This window comes from Stenella coeruleoalba, assembly GCF_951394435.1.
Source record: "Stenella coeruleoalba genome assembly, chromosome: X".
Taxonomy (NCBI): domain Eukaryota; kingdom Metazoa; phylum Chordata; class Mammalia; order Artiodactyla; family Delphinidae; genus Stenella; species Stenella coeruleoalba.
The window spans coordinates 44,960,496-44,983,425 of NC_137152.1; the positions used below are offsets into that span (position 1 = coordinate 44,960,496).

General features: G+C 39.6%; 1 protein-coding gene across 1 annotated transcript; it reads right to left on the minus strand.

Annotated features, from left to right (window-relative positions):
* Positions 1–4,961: 4,961 nt before the first annotated feature.
* LOC307179954 (spindlin-2) lies at positions 4,962–6,121 on the minus strand. Its single transcript, XM_079909844.1, has one exon. The coding sequence runs from the start codon at positions 5,779–5,781 to the stop codon at positions 5,005–5,007; it is 777 nt and encodes a 258-aa protein (XP_079765970.1). The 5' UTR covers positions 5,782–6,121; the 3' UTR covers positions 4,962–5,004.
* Positions 6,122–22,930: the final 16,809 nt, after the last annotated feature.

Here is a 22,930-nt window from a genome sequence, read left to right on the forward strand (position 1 = left end):
ACTTGAGCATCCATATCTAACAGGCCCACAGAAGTTTGACACTTTCCCTTTGCCAAAATTTCCCATCATACTCAGACAGGTGCATATGACCTTTGACCTCATTGGGGACAGGGAGCCCTCAGCTCTCATCCTGCAACTACTTCCCCAATTCCACCTCATTAAAAGATTAAGGACTATTTATGCATAATTGATTTGTACATTCACCATAAATTCTCATAAATTACCCTCAAATTCCATTAACTGGCTCGTGAGGTCCTCATTCTTCCTCTTACAGAAAGCCATGTCTCTGTCAGCTTTTATCCTCATCGCTACAAGTATCAAGAAGATTGAAGATTATGAAATTTTACCATATTTGTGAGCTAACAAGTTACCAGCCACAGTTTCTTGGGTGCCAGTAGAACATATGAGACTTTTGGTCAGAGACAAAGGATAGTTTATTATTCACAGTAATAAAAATAGCCTGAATATCAGTGTTTTTACCCTATAAGCCTGAGTCCCACTTCCTACAGAGTTATGAAGAATGGTTACATGACACATACATATAAGGTAAGTTGAATTACAAAGGAGGAAACATCAGTTTGGGAACCTCAAACTTTTATATGGAGCAGTAAGCATCCCTTTCCTTTGCTCTTGAAAGAGACATTATCTTTATTATATTGGAGTAAGCATTCCTGCCCTTTGTCCCAGAGGAAATCACTATCTTCCAAAGACTAAGCAATCCTGCTTTTTACTTCAGAGAGAGAGATACTATGTCTATCTTCCAAAGCTGTTCACCACTCAAACATCTTTCAAAAGACACCTCAAAAGAAAGAATTCTCAGTGTTTTACTTGCCATATGTACAGTAACATGTGAGACACACACAGAATTGCCTTCCAACAATATATAAACATGAAATTGCTGGAAATATGCCGGCTTCTATCTAGGCTATCACTAGATAATGGCAAATTTCTCTCTGACAAATGCTCACCTAGAGTGTATAGGATCTCCCACTTGTTTAACTGGTCAATATGTATTTTCAAACTTCACATGTGTAGCTGATCTAATGTGTGTGAGATCATGTTACTTTAATTTTCATTTCCCTAGTTACTGATGAGATTCATATAGTTAACAAATGTTTATTAAACACTTACGTTATGCCAGATACTATTCTAAGGAAGAAAACTCATGCACTTTCAGGGTTTACATTCTGGTAGGGAAACAATAAACATATTAACTAAGTAAACTATGTAGTATGTTAGAAGATGACATATTATGGACAAGATTAAGGTAATGAGCAGCAGATCAAGGTAATGTATATTTGTTGACTGTGATCTATTTGAATTCCCTATTCATATATTTACCCAGTGTTCTATGGACTCTATTATTTTCTCACTGAATATATTTTTCTTTAATTCATTTTGACTATCACAGTTTGTAACCTTATCACATTGACTCCACTTGGTATATGATGATTTTTGATATTTGGGGCTTGCATATTTTAAAATAAACATATCAAACTTTCCCTTCATTACTTGCGCATATTTTGCCTGTAAAATAAATCTTTCCCATTTACATAGGGAAAAAAACACTCACTTTCATCTTATACTAAAATTTTTATAAGTATTACCTTCTAAATATAAGCATTAACATTTTTCCATTTTCCTTTTGTGTGTAGGATGCGTTGAAGGGATTTATGCTTATTTTTTTGCCATATGGGAAACAGATTAATGGAGCACCATTTATTGAATAAAATGTCTTTTCATCATTCATCTGAAATATCACCTCTATTATGACATAAGTTTCCTATATGTAAATCTATTTTTAGGTCTCTACTCTGTTTCATTGGTATATTTTATCTTCCTTTTCCCAAACTTGACCACAAACAGATAACACTCCAGACTTCCCAGAATGATCCTGTGAAAAATATAAAACAAATCATATCCAGCCTCTGCTGAAAATACTCGAATGACTCCTCCCCACACTCACTGTAAAAGTCAAATTCCATTATAGACCCTCCAAGGCTCCAAGCTATCTGCTTCTCCCAGATCCACATCACCTCTCTGAACTCACTTCCTGATATTCTCTACCTTGCTAACTCAGCTCCAGCCATGCTGGTATCCTCAGTGTTCCTTGAACATGCCAGGCCTACCTCTGCCTTGGGACCTCAGCACGTGCTGTCCCTGCTAATTGGAATCCTCATTCCCCAGACAGCCACAGGGTCAGCTCTCTCACTGCCTTCAGGTCTTTACGCAAAATCCAGGCTCTCAGTGAGGCCATCTCTTCAACCTCCTCCCTGGAATTTCAGTCCCCCTGTTCATTTTTTCCTTCTTAACACTTATCACTTTGAAACTACTTTATATTTTACTTATTGTCTCTTGGATACTGTCTGTCTCCCACACTAATATGAAAGTTCCATGAAGATAAGATTATTTATTTGTTTCTTTTGTTTATAACCATATCATAAGGACCTGTGTCTAGAACACTGCCTGGCAGAGAGACCACCTGAACTAAGTATTGGTGAGATGAAGATAGAGCAAATAAATTAAAAAGCAAATGGGGTTAAAGTAAGCCAAAGTGGGGTTAGGCAGTTTTCCCTGGGTCTAGCCCCAAAACTACCAATGCAAGTGCTTCCAGGAGACAACTGGGCATTTTATTAGAGCGAAGAAGGCCAACTTGGGGTGTGGCCCCACTGAGAGAGCATTCTGAGTCTAAAATGGCTGAGCCCTTCCTCAGAGCCAGCTGCTTGTATCCTTATTGGAATGTGGGCCCTAATCCTTGGTCTATTGATTTTGTTTTTATTTTTTCAGGTAAGCCAGAAATGTGGATTTTTGAAATGTGAAATCCCCCAAATGTCTAAGTAGCTAATTTTAAAATGGAGAATGATAAAAACATGACGATCAAGCAAAATATGACAGCGGGCTGAAATTGGCCCATGAGTGGCCTGCAGGTGTTTGCTAGGCTGAATTATGTGCTGTATGAAAGAAAACTTATCCCTGTTCTGGTGAGGTGGGCTTGCCTTGTGTAATTCTTGAGACAAACAGCTTCAGGCCATGTTGGGTGGAGAGAATGAACTGGAATTACCAACTTCTATCAACTCCTGGAAGCTCCGTGCCTCCCCACCTCCCTGCTATGCCTGGAGTTAAGGAAACCTGGGCAGTGGGTAGTCACCAGAACTGTTTCTTTGAGGGTAGGGGTATATTTCAGTGAAGTGTGGAGTGGGAAAACCAGAGAGAGGGTTTTGAAGGAAACTTCCACAGCTGGACCAGGGAAAGGAAAGAAGGAGAGAAGGACAAAGACCCATGTGTTGGGACATTGTACCTCTGAGGGAATTTATTGGGGGTTACCACACCCTCTCCCCACCAACCACCTATGTGGTACCATACAGTCGGAGGACTTAGTTATACAAAGTCACAACTCCCTGCCCAACTGCGCATGCCATCTATCTCACCAGGAAATAGAGCTGCACAAATTTCCATCACAGCTCCCCGTGTGCGTGAAGTGGGCAAGACTGGTCAGGAGGTACCTGTGAAATGCCAGTAGCCAATGGCTTTGTTGGGATATAACCAGAATGGGGCTTCTGGAGGCAGCAGACCTCCATCTGGTGAAGCATTGGGTGAAGTCACCTGTGATTTCAGGCAACTGCTGAGAGAAGCATGGACAGTCAAGTATTCCCCACACCCGGGAGAGAAACATTAAGCTCAATCCTCTGATGCCCCTCCTCTGTAAGGAGGCCAGGTATAGTCCAGGAGGAGGAAGAACAGTGAGGAGACTGCTGTACCTGGGTTTAGCAAGTTTCCATTTTTCTGGATAAAATGCTTTCCAAATGCAAGGTGGCACATCTCTTAAGTTCTGAGCACCCCACTGACCTGTTCCCCTCAAGAATCGTTTATTCAGTGTAGGCGAAGGGAACCAAGACCTTCAGGTCTGAGATTTACTGCTCTTGGGTCCTCTGGAAAATACGAGGAATCTGCCCACAGGCCCCTGCTTATGGAGTGCCATGTTAGTGTGTTTAGGCTGAGGGTTTGGGTTCTGCTCAGCAGGTGTCGCATGAACTCCCTGATATTATAAAAGGCTTTTAGGTATAAACTTGGCTCCTGCTTAACTCTTGAGACATTCCTGTCAAAATGTCCTTCTAGGGAAGCTCCAGCCCATCTGGTTTCTTTGACTGTTGCCACCTCCTTTGGGCACAGAGCTAGGGAGGGCAATTTGGATACTGCCAGAAGTCCTATTTTTCCTTGGGTCTTCCCATCTCTCATGGACCACACTTCCCATATCTTGTTGTCTGTATTCTCACTCCCTCTGTCAGTCTTTCATCTTAGAATTCCTCTTTCCTCGATGTCCCTCCCCTTCTGGCCCCTCACTCATGCATAGAACTCCATTTGAGTATCCTTTTAGCCTCTCCCCAGATCTCTGCCAACTTCATCTTTCTCTCCCTTGCTCTGGATCTCTTCTAAACGTCCTTGTGTCCCTCTCTACTCAATTTATTCTGTCTGTTTTCCTCTAAGTCTCAAGATCTCACTCTCCCTCTGTTATTCTTCACCCCCTCCCAGTTGTGTGCCTCCCCCTCTTAGGTCATCCCGCCCGCTAGGGAGCCTCTCCATTTTTGACCCCTCCCCACCTCCTGCTAAGCAGCCACCTCCCCTTCTCCCTTCCCCCACAGCTCATCTCTAGCTCCTTCTCCTCCTCCCTCCCTAGACCAGACCAGCTAAGTCCTATTCCATTTTTAGATGACTGATTATGATACTAGCTGATCTTTATTCACAGTCTGAATTTACAGCTGTTCCTTCCTTTCATGCCCCATCCACCAAACACACCCAAACGTTTCAACATGACAAATTCCTTACACACAGCGTGTCATGGCCACATAAATTTGTATTTTTCAGGAGAAAACAACAGTTATGCTGGCAAAGATGTCAGATTAACAGGGACCTTAAAGCTTTCAATACACTGAAAAGTAACATTATTTTGCATGTCTACAAAGTACACATTTGTTTTCACAAATGTGGCAAAGTTTACCCTAACAGTTAGGACTTTTTCACCAAATCATAGACATAGATATGGAAATCATCATCAAACTTGATGAAATACACAGAGGGTTTGGCTTCCACTTGGTGAATGACCATGCCGATCCGTTTGGAGCCATCTTCTTTGGTATATTCCACATGTTTACCTATCAGGCCATCTACAACTCCTCCTGGCTCCCTCTCTGCTGGAGGAGACTCACCGGACTCTGGCATGATACGGAGGTCTCCTTCTTTATAATCATCTAGAAGCTGGTACATGTACAAGACAGGATCTTTCTCATAGGTAATATAAAACCAGGCTTTCATGATAGGTGCTTGGGCCAAGACCATTCCTCTCCATTCATCCTTAGAACCATGCTCACCCTCAAACATATGTTCCACAGCTTTACCAATTATGGTGTTTGCAAGGTGCACATCTCTGAGTCGAGATAATGGCACCTTATCAGGAAGGATTTTAAGCTTTAAAATCCTTTCATCTCTGTGAAGTTCCAGTCCGTAGACACAGTCAATTCCATCATATTTCACCAGATAAAGAGAAGGATTTATAGGCACCTGATCCAGAACGGTTCCTTTCCACTGGGTGATGGGCTCATCGCCTTCCTTCCATCCGTGTGAAATTCTGCAGCCCACGATTTTCCTGTGGGGCTGGGAGGAAGGTCTGCCTCTCTGCTTCTTTTGAGAAGTCTTTTTCTTCCTCATACTTTCAGACCCTTTGTGGCCATCGACAATTTCCCTGGTTTGCTGCCCTGCAGCTGCCTTTTTGTGAGGGGTCTTCATACCTGCAGGGGGAGGAAGAGGCTAGGGAGAAACATTTAGTGTACTATAGTGTGAGGTTTTTTTCTCTGCATTGCAAATTCCCTGGGCACCAGGTATATGTATTACAGCCCAAGTTATTCATGTGTGCAGCAGGGATGCTGGCTATCAAAATGCTATTCGATGCTTGCCAACATTGTCCTCCCTCCAAACTTATTTGGCTGTGCTGGAGGGTTGGAGTGGTGATGGTTTTGGTGGTTGAGGCCCCAGCATGAGGGAGCAGGCTCCTTTGGCTAATGCCTTATCCTGTTAGCATACTGCGGTCCCCACACCAGGCACAGATGTTCACCGTTTATTAGCTCCCACCCTGTCTCTCCATTTGCACTTACATAGTCTCCTTTTCCCCTGCTCATTGTCGTCTGCTCTTCATCTGTTTTGCCTCCCATCCCCATGGCTTCTGCTTGTTGTTCACCTCTCCTTCGTATCTCTTCCTGGTCATCTCCATTTTGTTGTTGGGTGCCCAGAACAAATCTATTTCTCTTTCTGGGGCCACCTTTGTATACCATCCAGGTGCTCTTTGGCTCCCCCTACCCCCACCCTCCCGTCCCCAAATCACCCTTGTCAGTCTTCCTCATCTCCTGTCCCAGCACACACCCCAATCTTCCCTCCTGGCATCCACCAACCCTCATCCTCCGATTCTCTAGTCCAGCGCCCACCTCCCCAATTCCGGGGATCGCAGGCCTCACGTGTCCAAATCGGACACCTCACTGCTGCCTCCGCTGTGAACCCGTGGTGAAAGAGAATCAGCAGGCGACGAGTTCGGAGTTTGCAAGAGCTGGGAGGGGAGGATCCTTAGGCGACGAGCGTGTCTAGGAGGACAGCAGGCCAGGAGAAAAGGATGGCAGCAGTGTCTCCAACACCGGGCTCGCGGGCCCTCCACCTCCTTGTTGGCGGTGACGGCCCCTCTGCCACATCGGGATCCCAGAAGCCGCTGCCGCAGCCGCAGTCTCCTCCCTCTTACCACCGTCGCGCAGCTTCCTGCCAGGAGAGAGGCCTCCCCTTCCTGCCAAACACTGCCACCCTCCCCGCCCCCGCCACTCTCAAGCCCACCTCTGCCCTGGGTCTGGGAGGAGTTTCTATCTCCCGCCCCCACCCCCTTTCCAAAATCTGGAGCCGCCTTTCCTTGCCCACAACTCCCCACCCCGACTGCTTTGCCCCCACTCTCAAGTTCAGGGCCCCCGTTTTCCCCACCCCTACCCCACCCCCACCTCAGTGTCCCTGCCCCATCTGCTTTCCATCTTCCAAGAATTCCCCTTTTCTTTTCCCCCTGTGCCCTTCGGATGTTATTCTCTATATACGGAAACCTGCCTTTCCTGCCATTTAAAGGGATTTGAGGTAGGACAGGAGAAATGCGCTTGTGCTTCGTCTGCCATCTTGACACAATCCAAGTAATTTTTACTGTCTGGTCATTTTCAGACTTTACTTCTTGAAGATTTTTTATTCCTTTTCTTCTTTTTTCTTTTTCACAGATTGCAAAAGAATTGCATGCACAATGTGGACACTGTAAAATTCAGAAAATTCACTTGAAGAAAATAATCCACCCTAAATCCACTGTAAATCTCATTCCGTAGGGCTTCAAGCAAAATATGAACACTCATTATTTCCCTAACCTTTTTTCTAAAATCTCTTAGAAATCTGTGGTCATTTTGCAAACTCAGGTCTTAATAATTCTTTGTAGCATCATTTTTATGGTATTTTGAAAATACAGTGTATACAGCAATATTACAAGTACTAAATACTCTCCATTAAAAGTTTTACTTGTTTTTATTGAAGCATTTTAAAATAAAATATTATCAATAAAATGTAATCCTTTATTCTATAACCCTGATCCTATTCCCTTCCTCCTCTCTAACGCTAACAATCATCATTCAAATTTTGCATATCCTAACCCTCTTTATATTTATATTCATACATATATTATTTACAAATGGATATTATTCATTTTGTTTTCCATAATTATTTTTAAAAATTTCATTATGAAGGATAATTAATTACTCTATACTGTGAGGGAAAGAGAATCATTCTCTTTCAATGGACCACACCTGATATTTCTGGAAGGTGGCTCTGAGTCCTTATGACCCAGGTATATATATATACTGTGCAACTGATAAGAATATGACATCTCTACACTTTGTAAAACTAACCAATCATGTCCTTAAACAACCTTATTTAGCAATTCCTTTTTAAAGTGTATGTATATGTCCACTCACATATATTCAAGAAAATGTTTGTTTTTTTTTTTAAAAAGACCTTTTAAGCAAGCCTGAAATAGAACTCTGATAAGTCTTGTAATCTAACTTGGTTCAGCTTTATTCTGAACATAAGTTTAAACATGTGTATGTTATTTTTCTGCATCTTGCTTTTATTACTCAATATTTTGTTTTTATTTATTTATTTATTTTTTTTTTAGGGAGAATATTTTTATTTATTTATTTTAACATCTTTATTGGGGTATAATTGCTTTACAATGGTGTGTTAGTTTCTGCTTTATAACAAAGTGAATCAGTTATACATATACATATGTTCCCATATGTCTTCCCTCTTGCGTCTCCCTCCCTCCCACCCTCCCTATCCCACCCCTCCAGGCTGTCACAAAGCACCGAGCCAATACCCCTGTGCCATGCGGCTGCTTCCCACTAGCTGTCTACCTTACTACGTTTGTTAGTGTGTATATGTCCATGACCCTCTATAACCCTGTCACAGCTCACCCTTGCCCCTCCCCATAACCTCAAGTCTGTTCTCTAGTAGGTCTCCATCTTTATTCCTGCCTTACCACTAGGTTCTTCATGACATTTTTTTTTCTTAAATTCCATATATATGTGTTAGCATACGGTATTTGTCTTTTTCTTTCTGACTTACTTCACTCTGTATGACAGACTCTAGGTCTATCCATCTCATTACAAATAGCTCAATTTCGTTTCTTTATATGGCTGAGTAATATTCCATTGTATATATGTGCCACATCTTCTTTATCCATGCATCCGATGATGGGCACTTAGGTTGTTTCCATCTCTGGGCTACTGTAAATAGAGCTGCAATGAACATTTTGGTACATGACTCTTTTTAAATTATGGTTTTCTCAGGGTATATGCCCAGTAGTGGGATTGCTGGGTCATATGGTAGTTCTATTTGTAGCTTTTTAAGGAACCTCCATACTGTTCTCCATAGTGGCTGAACCCATTCACATTCCCACCAGCAGTGCAAGAGTGTTCCCTTTTCTCCACACCCTCTCTAGCATTTATTGTTTCTAGATTTTTTGATGATGGCCATTCTGACTGGTGTGAGATGATATCTCATTGTAGTTTTGATTTGCATTTCTCTAATGATTAATGATGTTGAGCATTCTTTCATGTGTTTGTTGGCAGTCTGTATATCTTCTTTGGAGAAATATCTATTTAGGTCTTCTGCCTATTTTTGGATTGGGTTGTTTGCTTTTTTGTTATTGAGCTGCATGAGCTGCTTGTAAATTTTGGAGATTAATCCTTTGTCATTTGCTTCATTTGCAAATATTTTCTCCCATTCTGAGGGTTGTCTTTTGGTCTTGTTTATGGTTTCCTTTGCTGTGCAAAAGCTTTGAAGTTTCATTAGGTCCCATTTGTTTATTTTTGTTTTTATTTCCATTACTCTAGGAGGTGGGTCAGAAAGGATCTTGCTGTGATTTATGTCATAGAGTGTTCTGCCTATGTTTTCCTCTAAGAGTTTGATAGTTTCTGGCCTTACATTTAGGTCTTTAATCCATTTTGAACTTATTTTTGTGTATGGTGTTAATGAGTGATCTAATCTCATACTTTTATATGTACCTGTCCAGTTTTCCCAGCACCACTTATCGAAGAAGCTGTCCTTTCTCCACTGTACATTCCTGCCTCCTTTATCAAAGATAACGTGTCCATATGTGCATGGGTTTATCTCTGGGCTTTCTATCCTGTTCCATTGATCTATATTTCTGTTTTTGTGCCAGTACCATACTGTCTTGATTACTGTAGCTTTGTAGTACAGTCTGACATCAGGGAGCCTGATTCCTCCAGCTCCTTTTTTCGTTCTCAAGATTGCTTTGGCTATTCGGGGTCTTTTGTGTTTCCATACAAATTGTGAAATTTTTTGTTCTTGTTCTGTGAAAAATGCCAGTGGTAGTTTGATAGGGATTGCATTGAATCTATAGATTGCTTTGGGTCGTAGAGTCATTTTCACAATGTTGATTCTTCCAATCCAAGAACATGGTATATCTCTCCATCTATTTGTATCATCTTTAATTTCTTTCATCAGTGTCTTATAATTTTCTGCATACAGGTCTTTTGTCTCCTTAGGTAGGTTTATTCCTAGGTATTTTATTCTTTTTGTTGCAATGGTAAATGGGAGTGTTTTCCTGATTTCACTTTCAGATTTTTCATCATTAGTATATAGGAATGCCAGAGATTTCTGTGCATTAATTTTGTATCCTGCCACTTTACCAAATTCATTGATTACCTCTAGTAGTTTTCTGGTAGCATCTTTAGGATTCTCTATGTATAGGATCATGTCATCTGCAAACAGTGACAGCTTTACTTCTTCTTTTCCGATTTGGATTCCTTTTATTTCCTTTTCTTCTCTGATTGCTGTGGCTAAAACTTCCAAAACTATGTTGAGTAAGAGTGGTGAGAGTGGGCAACCTTGTCTTGTTCCTGATCTTAGTGGAAATTCTTTCAGTTTTTCACCATTGAGGATGATGTTTGCTGTGGGCTTGTCATATATGGCCTTTATTATGTTGAGGAAAGTTCCCTCTATGCCTACTTTCTGCAGGGTTTTTATCATAAATCAGTGTTGAATTTTGTCAAAAGCTTTCTCTGCATCTATTGAGATGATCATATGGTTTTTCTCCTTCAATTTGTTAATATGGTTTATCACATTGATAGATTTGCGTATATTGAAGAATCCTTGCATTTCTGGAATAAATCCCACTTGATCATGGTGTATGATCCTTTTAATGTGCTGTTGGATTCTGTTTGCTAGTATTTTGTTGAGGATTTTTGCATCTATGTTCATCAGTGATATTGGCCTGTAGTTTTCTTTCTTTGATTAAAGTAAAAAAACGGACGGATAGCACTCTCGGACAATTGGTGGAAGCAAAGCTATACAGACAAAATCTCACACAGAAGCATACACATACACACTCACAAAAAAAGGATAAGGGGAAAAAATCATAAATCTTGCTCTCAAAGTCCACCTCCTCAATTTGGGATGATTCGTTGTCTATTCATACATTCCACAGATGCAGGGTACTTCAGATTGATTGTGAAGCTTTAATCCGCTGCTTTTGAGGCTGCTGGGAGAGATTTCCCTTTCTCTTCTTTGTTCTCACAGCTCCCAGGGGCTCAGCTTTGGATTTGGCCCCGCCTCTGCGTGTAGGTCGCTGGAGGATGTCTGTGTTTCGTTCAAACAGGACGGGGTTAAAGGAGCAGCTGATTCGGGGGCTCTGGCTCACTCAGGCCTGGGGTAGGGAGGGGCACGGAATGTGGGGCGAGCCTGCGGCGGCAGAGGCCGGCGTGACGTTGCACCAGCCTCAGGCGCAGTGTGCGTTCTCCCTGGGGAGTTGTACCTGGTTCACGGGACCCTGGCAGTGGCGTGCTGCACAGGCTCCCGGGCGGGGAGGTGTGGATAGTGACCTGTGCTCGCACATGGGCTTCTTGGTGGCGGCATCAGCAGCCTTAGCGTCTCATACCTGTCTCTGGGGTCCGCGCTTTTAGCCGCAGCTCGCGCCTGTCTCTTGAGCTCCTTTAAGCAGCGTTCTTAATCCCCTCTCCTCACGCACCAGGAAACAAAGAGGGAAAAAAAAGTTTCTTGCCTCTTCGGTGGGTCCAGAGTTTTCCCCGGACTCCCTTCCGGCCAGCCGTGGCACACTAACCCCTTGCAGGCTGTGTTCACGCTGCCAACCCCAGTCTTCTCCCAGTGCTCTGACCGAAGCCGGAGCATCAGCTCCCAGCTCCGCCCGCTCCCGCAGGCGAGCAGACAAGCCTTTCGGGCTGGTGAGTGCTGGTCAGCACCGATCCTCTGTGCGGGAATCTCTCCACTTTGCCCCCCGCACCACTGTTACTGTGCTCTCCTCCGCGGCTCCGAAGCTTTCCCCCTCCACCACCCGCAGTCTCTGCCCGCGAAGGTGCTTGCTAGTGTGTGGAAACCTTTCCTCCTTCACAGCTCCCTCCCACTGGTGCAGGTCCTGTCCCTATCCTTTTGTCTCTGTTTATTCTTTTTTCTTTTGCCCTACCCAGGTACGTGGGGGTTTCTTGCTTTTTTGAGGTCTGAGGTCTTCTGCCAGCGTTCAGTAGATGTTCTGTAGGAGTTGTTCCACGTGTAGATGTATTTCTGGTGTATCAAGCATAGATGGAGGACAAGCCTCAGCAGCCCTCTGCAAAGGGAGGTCCTTGTGAGCCCTCCGTGATCTTGTTTCTTAATAGCCAGATCATATACATCAGACAAAACCTATAACGGCTCCTCATTTCACTCATAAGAAAAGTCAAAGTACTTAGGGTTTCTTACAAGACTATACATGGTCCAACTCTTTTTTCCCTACTCTGTTATCTTTCTGATAACACTACCACTCTCACTACCATGATGCTGAAGTATATAAAATTTCTGTGTTCATAGGTCAGAATACATTGAATATCAGCAGTTCCAAAAGGTTCAAACTATCATCTAACTGTGCTCCTTCCACACTGGAATCATTGGTACTCCTTGAACAAACAAAATGTTCTCTTACATTCAGGCTGTTGTGTTTGCATTCCTTCTCATTTAATGTCCTTTTTCACTATCTTAATTTCTCTACTCATCATAGTCACAATGAGAGCCACATTGAGGACTTCGTTTAAAATTCTTGTCTCAATGCTCCGAATCCTTTTTATTTTGCTCGACTCTTTCTCACACTATTTGTACTAATTAATATATGCTTACTTCTTCTACAAATACCATCCAAACCTTAGTAGTGCAATATAAAAAATAATTTCTTACACGTGAAACAGTACAATGCAGGCATTTCTGGTCAGTAGGCAGCTTTCCTAGAATTGGTAATTCAGAGAACAAAGCACCTTGATCTCTTCAAACCTAGCCATTTTCTCTGACTTCATGATCCTCAGCCAGATCTTATCCAGCTGGCCATCAAACAAAGAATGAGAAAGAGTTTACTAGAGTGGTGCTGTCTAATAGAAATATTAAGATAAGTCATATGTGCAAGGGAGCCAAGAATACTCAATGGAGAAAAGATTGTCTCTTCAATAAATTGTGCTTGGAAAACTGGATATTCACATGCGAAAGAATGAAAATGAACCCCTATCTTACACTATTAATAAAAATTAACTCAAAATGGATTAATGACTTAAATGAGACACGTGAAGCCATAAAATTTCTAGAAGAAAACACAGGGAGAAACTTCCTTGACATCGGTCTTGGCAATGATTTTTTTGGATATGACACCCAAAGCACAAGCAGCAAAAACAAAAATCAAGTGGGACTACATCAAACTAAACAGGAAAACACTTGAGAAAGAAAAACGGAGCTGGAGGAATCAGGCTTCCTGACTTCAGACACATATGTATTTTAAAATTTGTCAATTATCACATTAAAAAGCGAAAGAAAATACGTAAAAAGTAATTTTAGTAATGCACTTTACCCAACATGCTCCTAAAATTATAACTTCAACATACAATCAATATAAAGATTATTAATGAGATAGTTAAATTTATTTTCATACAAAGTCTTCAGAATCTAGCGTGTATGTTGCACTTACAGCACATCTCAATTCAGACTATCCATTTTCCATGTGCTCAATAGCCATATGTGGCTAAAGACAATCATACTGGATGGCATAGTTCTAGCCATTTATGGGGTAGGTCTTTAAATTGTACCTATAATTTTTACCAAAATTCCATATGGCCAGAACTCAAAGTCCAAATCTTACTGGAAGGGATTTAGGAAATGCAAATTAGCTAAAAACTCCAGAAAAAGAGGAGAAAAACCTGTACTGATGAGCATAACAACATCTGTCACAGTATTAAGTAGGGCAAAATATTGAATCCTTCATAGTTCTTGAGAGAGGTGTATTTTTCTCTCCCATTTATTTACTTATTCAAACATTTATTAACAGTATGGACTCAGATATTTATTGAATTATCTGGGTAGTAACTAAGTACCATATTTATATTACTGTTCAATTTTTTTCCACTGTGACAATTGGGAACATGTTCAGGTTGATTCTTGTGTTCTTACTTCCTTATCCAGAAGTCAGAAACCTGGGTCCCATTATCTGCAATATAGTATTTGTTCAACCTGTTCCACATGTAAAGTAGTTTCAGAATTTCTAATCTATGCCCATGTAAGAAACAAGTTTACCAGCTTACCAATTTAAATACAGTGTTGGTGTTAGTGTACAGTTCTCTTTGTCTCTAGCCTCACTATCAGATAAGATAGTTTTCCAAAGTCAATAATTACAGAGTCATTTTCTTCCCCATCCCTTTCAGTGTGCTTATGGCATTCATTTGTAATATAGTTGCATTCATTTGTCTCTGTCTGTATCTTTCGTTCTCCTGATATTCTAGTTGTTTTATTTCAGTTTGCATACAGTAAAGTTTTTTCTTTTTGGTGTACAGTTTTAAGAGTTTGACAAATGCATGAAATATGTCCATTATCATAGTACCACAAAGAACAGTTCCACCAACTTTAAAATTTTCTTCATATTGTCTCTTTGTAATCAACACCTTCTCTCACGTCCAATCACTGGCAACCACTCGTCCCTATATTCTTTACCTTTTCCACAAGGTCTTTGTAAACAGAATCATACATTATGTAGCATTTGGGGTCTGGCTTCTTTCACTTAGCAAAATATACTTAAGTTTGATTCATGATATATGTGAATCAGTAGTTCATTCCTTTTATTTCTGAGTAGTATTCCATCATATGGATATATCACAGTTTGTTTATTCATTTACATTTTGATGGGCATTTGAGTTATTTCCAGTTGTTGGCATTTAGGAATAAAGGTGTTATAAACATCTGAGTGCAGGGGTTTTTTTTGTGGATATTAGTTTTTTGGGTTTTTTTACTTGGATAAATAGATAGGATTGGGGTTGTTGTATTGTGTGGTAAGTGTATATTTAACTGCATAAAAAACAGCTTATGAAGTTTTCCAAAGTAGCTTTATCATTTTGCATCCCTACCAGCAAAGTACAAGAGTTTCATTCGGTCTGCATCCTCATCAGCATTTGGTATTGTCAGAATTTCTTATTTTAACCACATTCATAGGTGTGCAGTGACCAGCTGCATTGTGGTCTTAATTTTTGTATTTCCCTAATGATTAATAATGGTGAATATCTTTTCATAAGTTTATTTGTCATTGTTATATTTTCTTTCGTAAAGTGTCTTGTCTGAATATTTGCCTTTTTAAATACTAGGTTTTTGTGTTCTCATTGTAGTTTTGAGAGTTTTTATCTATGTGATTTGTAAATATTTTTCTCCCTGTTTGTGGCTAATCCTTTCCATCTCTTTTAAGTGTTCTTCAAAGAGCAAAAGTTTTTAATTATAATGAAGTCCAATTAATTTTTTTCTTTTATGGATTGTGTTTTTGGTTTTATATCTAAAACTCTTTGTAAAACCAAGGTAGATTTTCTCCAGTGTTTTCTTCTGTAAGTTTTAGAGTTTTACATTTTACATTTAGATCTATGACCCATTTTGAGTTAACTTTTGTTTAAGGTATAAGACATGTGCTGAGGTTCTTTTTTTTTTCTTTTTTTGCATATGGTTGTCTAGTTTTTCAGCACCATTTGTTAAAAAGACTCTCCATTCTTCATTGAATTGCTTTTGTCCCTTTTTTCAAAAATCAATTGATTATATTTGTGTGCATCTATTTTGGCCATTTCTATACTGTTTCATTGAACAAGTTTTCTAACTTTTCACTAGCAACCAACTCATTTTCCCAACCTTACTAAAATATGATTGACTAAAGCATGGTACATGTGCAATGTGATTTTTTAAAGGTGTCCAATGTAATGTTCTAATAGTCACATACATTATGGAGTGATTAACTACATTCATGTCAATTAGCACATCCATCACCTCACATATTTCCCATTTTTTTGTAAAAACCCAGTCTTTTGATTATAGAGCTTCAGAATAAGTCTAGAAATCAGTGTGACTCCTTAAATGTTATTATTTTTTTCTTTTCTTTTTACACACTTGTTTGACTATTTTAGTTACTTTGTCTTTCTATACAAATTTTATAACAGACTTGTTGATATCTACAAAAATATTGATGGATTTTGCTCAATCTGTAGATTAAACTATGAAGGACTGAATATCCTAACACTATTAGTATTCAAATCCATGATCAAGATGTATCTCTACATTTACTTAGGTCTTTGATTTCCTTTTTTAATTAGAGTATAATTGCTTTACAATGTTGTGTTAGTTTCTGCTGTACACCGAAGTGAATTAGCTATATGTATACATATATCCCCTCCCTCTTGGACCTCCCCCAACCCCCATCCCAGCCATCTAGGTCATCACAGAGCTCTGAGCTGAGCTCCTGTGTGCTATACAGCAGGTTCCTACAATTTTACACGTGGTAGTGTATATATGTCAATCCTAATCCCACAATTCATCCCACCCTCCCCTTCACCCCCATATCCACATGTCCATTCTCTACATCTGCATCTCTATTCCTGCCCTACAAATAGGTTCATCTGTACCAGTTTTTTAGATTCTACATATATGCATTCATATATGATATTTGTTTTTCTCTTTCTGACTTACTTCATAAAACTCTCTGTTCATTGACAAGGATTGTCCATGTAGAAAATCCCAAAGTACCTGCAAAAGAGCTCCTGGAACTAATAAATGAGTTTAGCAAATTTGCAAGATATAGAGTCAATATAAAAAAGTGAATGGTATTTCTATATACGAACAACAAACATTTGGAATATGATATTGTAAAACAATTACATTTATACTATCACCCAAAAGTGCAGTACTTAGAAATAAATCTAGTAAAATATGCGCAGGTCTTTGATTTTTTCATCAGTGTTTTGTAGTTTTCTGCATACAAATCCTGCATTTGGCCTTTACCACCATAATAGTCCTCATTGTACAGGTCAGGGAACCAATATAGGGATTCCCCCCAGCTACTGTATATGTCTATTCCAAATATACATTTCAGAATTGGGGAAATAACTAGAGGATGGGTGTGAGGCCCCCATGGCCCCACTGTGAGATAAATCTGTGCTGAAGCTCCATTGATCACCTGACCTCTAAAAGTCCCTACTTAATCTAGTGGACCAGTGACATTTTAGTGCCAGTTCAGAGTCAGTGTCTCATAGTCTTCAAAAGATCCAGTTATTTTCTTTCCCCCAATGCACAATTTCCCTGGTAAAAGATCATAAGTCACATTATGGAAGGCAGGGAGAAAGATTAACAGCATAAATTTTTAGACCAAAGTCCTTCCACAAGGGGTTCTGGCCTCCCTTTCACTCAAGGGGTTTGGCTCTGTAAACTGGCTCAAATCTGGGAACAATTAAGGGGCTTTGACTCATGATTCAAGTTAGATTTTTGTTTTCTTTAACCTCGAAGTTTTCTGCTTATACAGATCTAAGTAAGAATTTAGTAGACTTCCTATCTATTTCACCTCTAGGAACATTATGATCAACTAACCAATGCCATAGATTTTTGTGAGTCAGACAATTCTGATTGCTGTTTTGACACTGCTGTTTATTATGGTAATGACACCCACCTTGCTTTTGGCAGTTGAGTGCTGCTACTTTGCCCTGTCATCCAGGTATCTAATTACTCCCATTGCATTTATGTTTCTCAATTTAGTGACTGCAGTTCCCAGAGACCTCTTCAAGAATGCCAGGGCTCTCTTCACAAATTTTTTCTGACAGTCGTGGTGAAAGGTATGACTTCTGGACTTTCTCAGCATGGGTGAGAATTTTTAAGAGACAAATTCACTCTAACATTCTAATCTTACTAAGCTTTTTATTTCAGTTATTTAAAAATGTTTTACACAATTTTAAATGTTACTTTTCATTTAGTTATTACAAAATATTGGCCACCTTCCCTGTGCCGTTCAATACATCCTTGAGGCTATCTTGTACCCAACAGTTTGTGCCTCCCACTCCCTCACCACCATATTGCCCCTTCCCCATCTGGTAACCATTAGTTTGTTCTCTATATATGTGACTGCTTCTTTTTTGTTATAAAAAGTGGTTTGTTTTATGTTTTAGATTCCACATATAACTATGGAATACAGTATTTGTCTTTCCCTGTCTGACTTATTTCACTAAGCATAATGACCTCCAAGTCCATCCATGTTGCTGCAAATTTCACTCTTTTTATGGCAGAGTACTATTCCACTGTGTGTGTGTATGCATATATATATCACAATTTCTTTATCCATTCATATGTTGATGGACACTTAAGTTGTTTCCCTAATCCTAAATTTTTCATTGAAATACAGTTGATTTACAGTGTTGTGTTAGTTTCAAGTGTAGAGCAAAGTGAATCAGTTATATATATCCACTCGCTTTAGATTCTTTTCCCATATAGGTCATTACAGAGTAGACTTCACTGTGCTACACAGTGGGTCCTTATTAGTTATCTATTTTAAATATAGTAGTGTGGGTCTTTATTAGTTATCTATTTTATATATAATAGTGTGTATATGTCAATCTAAATATCCCAATTTATCCCTACAACTCTTTCGTCCCTGCTAACCAGGGACGAAACCACAGATGTTTTCTACATCTGTGATTCTATTATTGTTTTGTAAATAAGTTCATTTGTACTTTTTTTTTAGATTCCACATATAAGCATTATTATATGACATTTGTCTTTCTCTGTCTGACTTACTTCACTCAGTGTGGCAATTTCTAGGTCAATCCATTTGTTGCAAATGGGATTATTTCATTCTTTTTTATGAGTGAGTATTGTATATATATACCACATGTTCTTTATCCACTCCTCACTCCTCTGTCAATGGATATTTCGGTTGCTTCCATGTCTTGGCTACTGTAAAGAGTGCTGCAATGAACATTAGGGTGCATGTATATTTTATTTCTTTTTTTAATGGTCAAATGCTTTCTTAATGAGCTATGTTTGATTAATTCATTTGTTCCACTAGAAGAGAGTTGGCACTATAAGGAAATTAGGAGAGAAAATGTCTATATTATCAAAGCTTGTATCATTCCCTACCATTGTCCCTTCTATGATACATAAGGATCCTTCATTATGTGTACAATTAAGTATTAACAAAATAATTCAGAGTCTAAGAAGAATGGTTTCTATTATATTACCGCACTTCATGTATCAGAAAATTTCTATTGTTCTCTTTAATTTTTTTGTTAACATCTTTATTGGAGTATAATTGCTTTACTATGATGTGTTAGTTTCTGCTTTATAACAAAGTGAATCAGCAGTACATATACATAAATCCCCATATCTCCTCTCTCTTGCGTATCCTTCTCACCCTCCCTATCCCACCCCTCTAGGTGAACAAAAAGCATCGAGCTGATCTCCCTGTTCTATGTGGCTGCTTCCCACTAGCTATCTATTTTACATTTGGTAGTGTATATATGTCAATGCCACTCTCTCACTTCGTCACAGCTTACCCTTCGCCCTCCCCTTGTCCTCAAGTCCATTCTCTATGTCTGCGTCTTTATTCCTGTTCTGCCCTTAGATTCTTCAGACTATTGTTTTTTTAGATTCCATAAAAATGTGTTGGCATATGGTATTTGTTTTTCTCTTTCTGACTTACTTCACTCTGTATGAGAGTCTCTATGTCCATCCACCTCACTACAAAAACTCATATTCGTTTCTTTTTATGACTAATATTCCACTGTATATATGTGCCACTTAATCTTTATCCATTCATCTGTCAATGGACACTTAGGTTGCTTCCATGTCCTAGCTATTGTAAATAGAGCTGCAATGAACATTGTGGTACATGACTCATTTTTCTTTTCCCCCATGGTTTCACAACACTTGTTCATTCTTCTTTTTTTTTTAACATATTTATTGGAATATAATTGCTTTACAATGGTGTGTTAGTTTCTGCTTTATAACAAAGTGAATCAGCTATACATCCACATATATTCCCAAATCTCCTCCCTCTTGCATCTACCCCCCATCCTCCCTATCCCACCCCTATAGGTGGTCACAAAGCATGGAGCTGATCTCCCGGTGCTAAGCGGCTGCTTCCTACTAGCTATCTTTTTTACATTTGGTAGTGTATATATGTCCATGCCACTTTCTCACTTAATCCCAGCTTACCCTCCCCCCCCATGTCCTCAAGTCCGTTCTCTGTCTATTTTTTTTAGATTCCATATACATGTGTTAGCATACGTATTTGTTTTCTCTATTATAAATAGAGCGATGGACATTGTGGTACATGATTCTTTATGAATTATGGTTTTCTCAGGGTATATGCCCAGTAGTAGGATTGCTGGGTGGTATGGTAGCTCTATTTTTAGTTTTTTAAGGAACCTCCATACTGTTCTCCATAGTGGCTGTAACAATTTACATTCCCACCAACAATGCAAGAGGGTTCACTTTTCTCCACAACCTCTCCAGCATTTATTGTTTGTAGATCTTTTGATAATGGCCATTCTGACTGGTGTGAGGTGATACCTCATTGTAGTTTTGATTTGCATTTCTCTAATGATTAGTGATGTTGAACATCCATTCATGTGTTTGTTGGCAATCTGTATATTTTCTTTGGAGAAATGTCTATTTAGGTCTTCTGCTCATTTTTGGATTAGTTTTTTTTTTTTTTTTTTTTTGGATATTGAGCTGCATGAGCTGCTTGTATATTTTGGAGATTAATCCTTTTTCAGTTGCTGCATTTGCAAATATTTTCTCCCATTCCCCTAAAATGCATTGTCTTTTTGTCTTCTTTATGGTTTCCTTTGCTGTGCAAAAGTTTTTAAGTTTCATTAGGTCTCATTTGTTTATTTTTGTTTTTATTTCCATTCCTCTAGGAGGTGGGTCAAAAAGGATCTTAAAAAGGGTCTTGCTGTGATTTATATCATAAAGCAAACAATGTTTTTTTTAAACATCCTTATTGGAGTATAATTGCTTTATAATGGTGTGTTAGTTTCTGCTTTACAAGAAAGTGAATCAGTTATACATATGTTCCCATATCCTTCTCTCTTCTGTCTCCCTCCCTCCCACCCTCCCTATCCCACTACTGTAAGTGGTCACAAAGCACCGAGCTGATCTCCCTGTGCTATGCATCTGCTTCCACTAGCTGTCCATTTTACGTTTGGTAGTATATATATGTACATGTCACTCTCTCACTTCGTCACAGCTTACCCTTCCCCTCCCCATACCCTAAGTCCATTCTGTAGTAGGTCGGTGTCTTTCTTCCCGTCTTGCCCCTAGGTTCTTCATGATCATTTTTTAAATTTTAGATTCCATATATATGTGTTAGCATATGGTATTTGTTTTTCTCTTTCTGACTTACTTCGCAGACTCTAGGTCCATCCACCTCACTACAAATGACAGACTCTAGGTCCATCCACCTCATTACAAATAACTCAATTTCGTTTCTTTGTACAGCTGAGTAATACTCCATTGTATATATGTGCCATATCTTCTTTATCCATTCACCTGTTGATGGACAGTTAGGTTGATTCCACGTCCTGGCTATTGTAAATAGAGGTGCAATGAACATTTTGGTACATGACTCTTTTTTTTAATTATAGCTTTGTCTGCATTTTAACCATTTTAAGTGTACAATTCAGTGGCATTAAATACATTCATAATGTTGTGCAGCCATCTCCACCATCCATCTCCAGAAAATTTTCATCATCCCAGATAGAAAGTCTGTACCCATTAAACAACAATTCCCCATCCCTCCTTCTCCCCAGCCCTTGCTAACTGCTGTTCTACTTTTTGTATCTATGAATTTGCCTATTATAGATACCTCATATAAGTGGAATCATACAATATTTGTCCTTTTGTGCCTGGCTTATTTTATTTAGCATAATATATTATTTAATAAATTTATTTATTAATTTATATTAATTTTTGGCTCCATTGGGTCTTCACTGCTGCATGTGGGATTTCCCTAGTTGCAGAGAGTGGGGGCTACTCTTTGTTGTGGTACATGGGCTTCTCATTGTGGTGGCTCCTCTTGTTGCAGAGTACGGGGTCTAAGTGCGTGGGCTTCAGTAGTTGTGGTTTGCGGGCTTCAGTAGTTGTGGCTCGAGGGTTCTAGGGCTCAGGCTCAGTAGTTGTGGTCCATGGGCTTAGCTGTTCTGTGGTACGTGAGATCATGCCAGACCAGGGCTTGAACCCATGTCCCCTGAATTAGCAGGCGGATTCTTTTTTTTTCTTTTATATGTTTATTGGAGTATAATTGCTTTACAATGCTGTGTTAGTTTCTGCTTTATAACAAAGTGAAGCAGTTATACATATACGTATGTTCCCATATCTCTTCCCTCTTGCGTCTCCCTCCCTCCCACCCTCCCTATCCCACCCCTCTATGTGGTCACAAACCACTGAGCTGATCTCCCTCTGCTATGCGGCTGCTTCCCACTAGCTATTTTACGTTTGATAGCGTATATATGTCGAGGGCTCTCTCTCGCCTTGTCACAGCTTACCATTCCCCCTCCCCATATCCTCAAGTCAATTCTCTACTAGGTTTGAGTCTTTATTCCTGTCTTACCCCTAGGTTCTTCATGACATTTTTTCCTTAAATTCCATACATATGTGTTAGCAGACGGTATTTGTCTTTCTCTTTCTAACTTACTTCACTGTGTATGACAGACTCTAGGTCTATCCACCTCATTACAAATAACTCAATTTCGTTTATTTTTATGGCTGAGTAATATTCCATTCTATATATGTGCCACATCTTCTTTATCCATTCATCCGATGATGGACTCTTAGGTCGTTTCCATCTCCGAGCTATTGTAAATAGAGCTGCAAAAAACATTTTGGTACATGACTATTTTGAATTATGGTTTTATCAGGGTATATGCCCAGTAGTGGAATTGCTGGGTCATATGATAGTTCCATTTGCAGTTTTTTAAGGAACCTCCATACTGTTCTCCATAGTGGCTGTACCAATTCACATTCCCACTAGCAGTGAAAGTGTGTT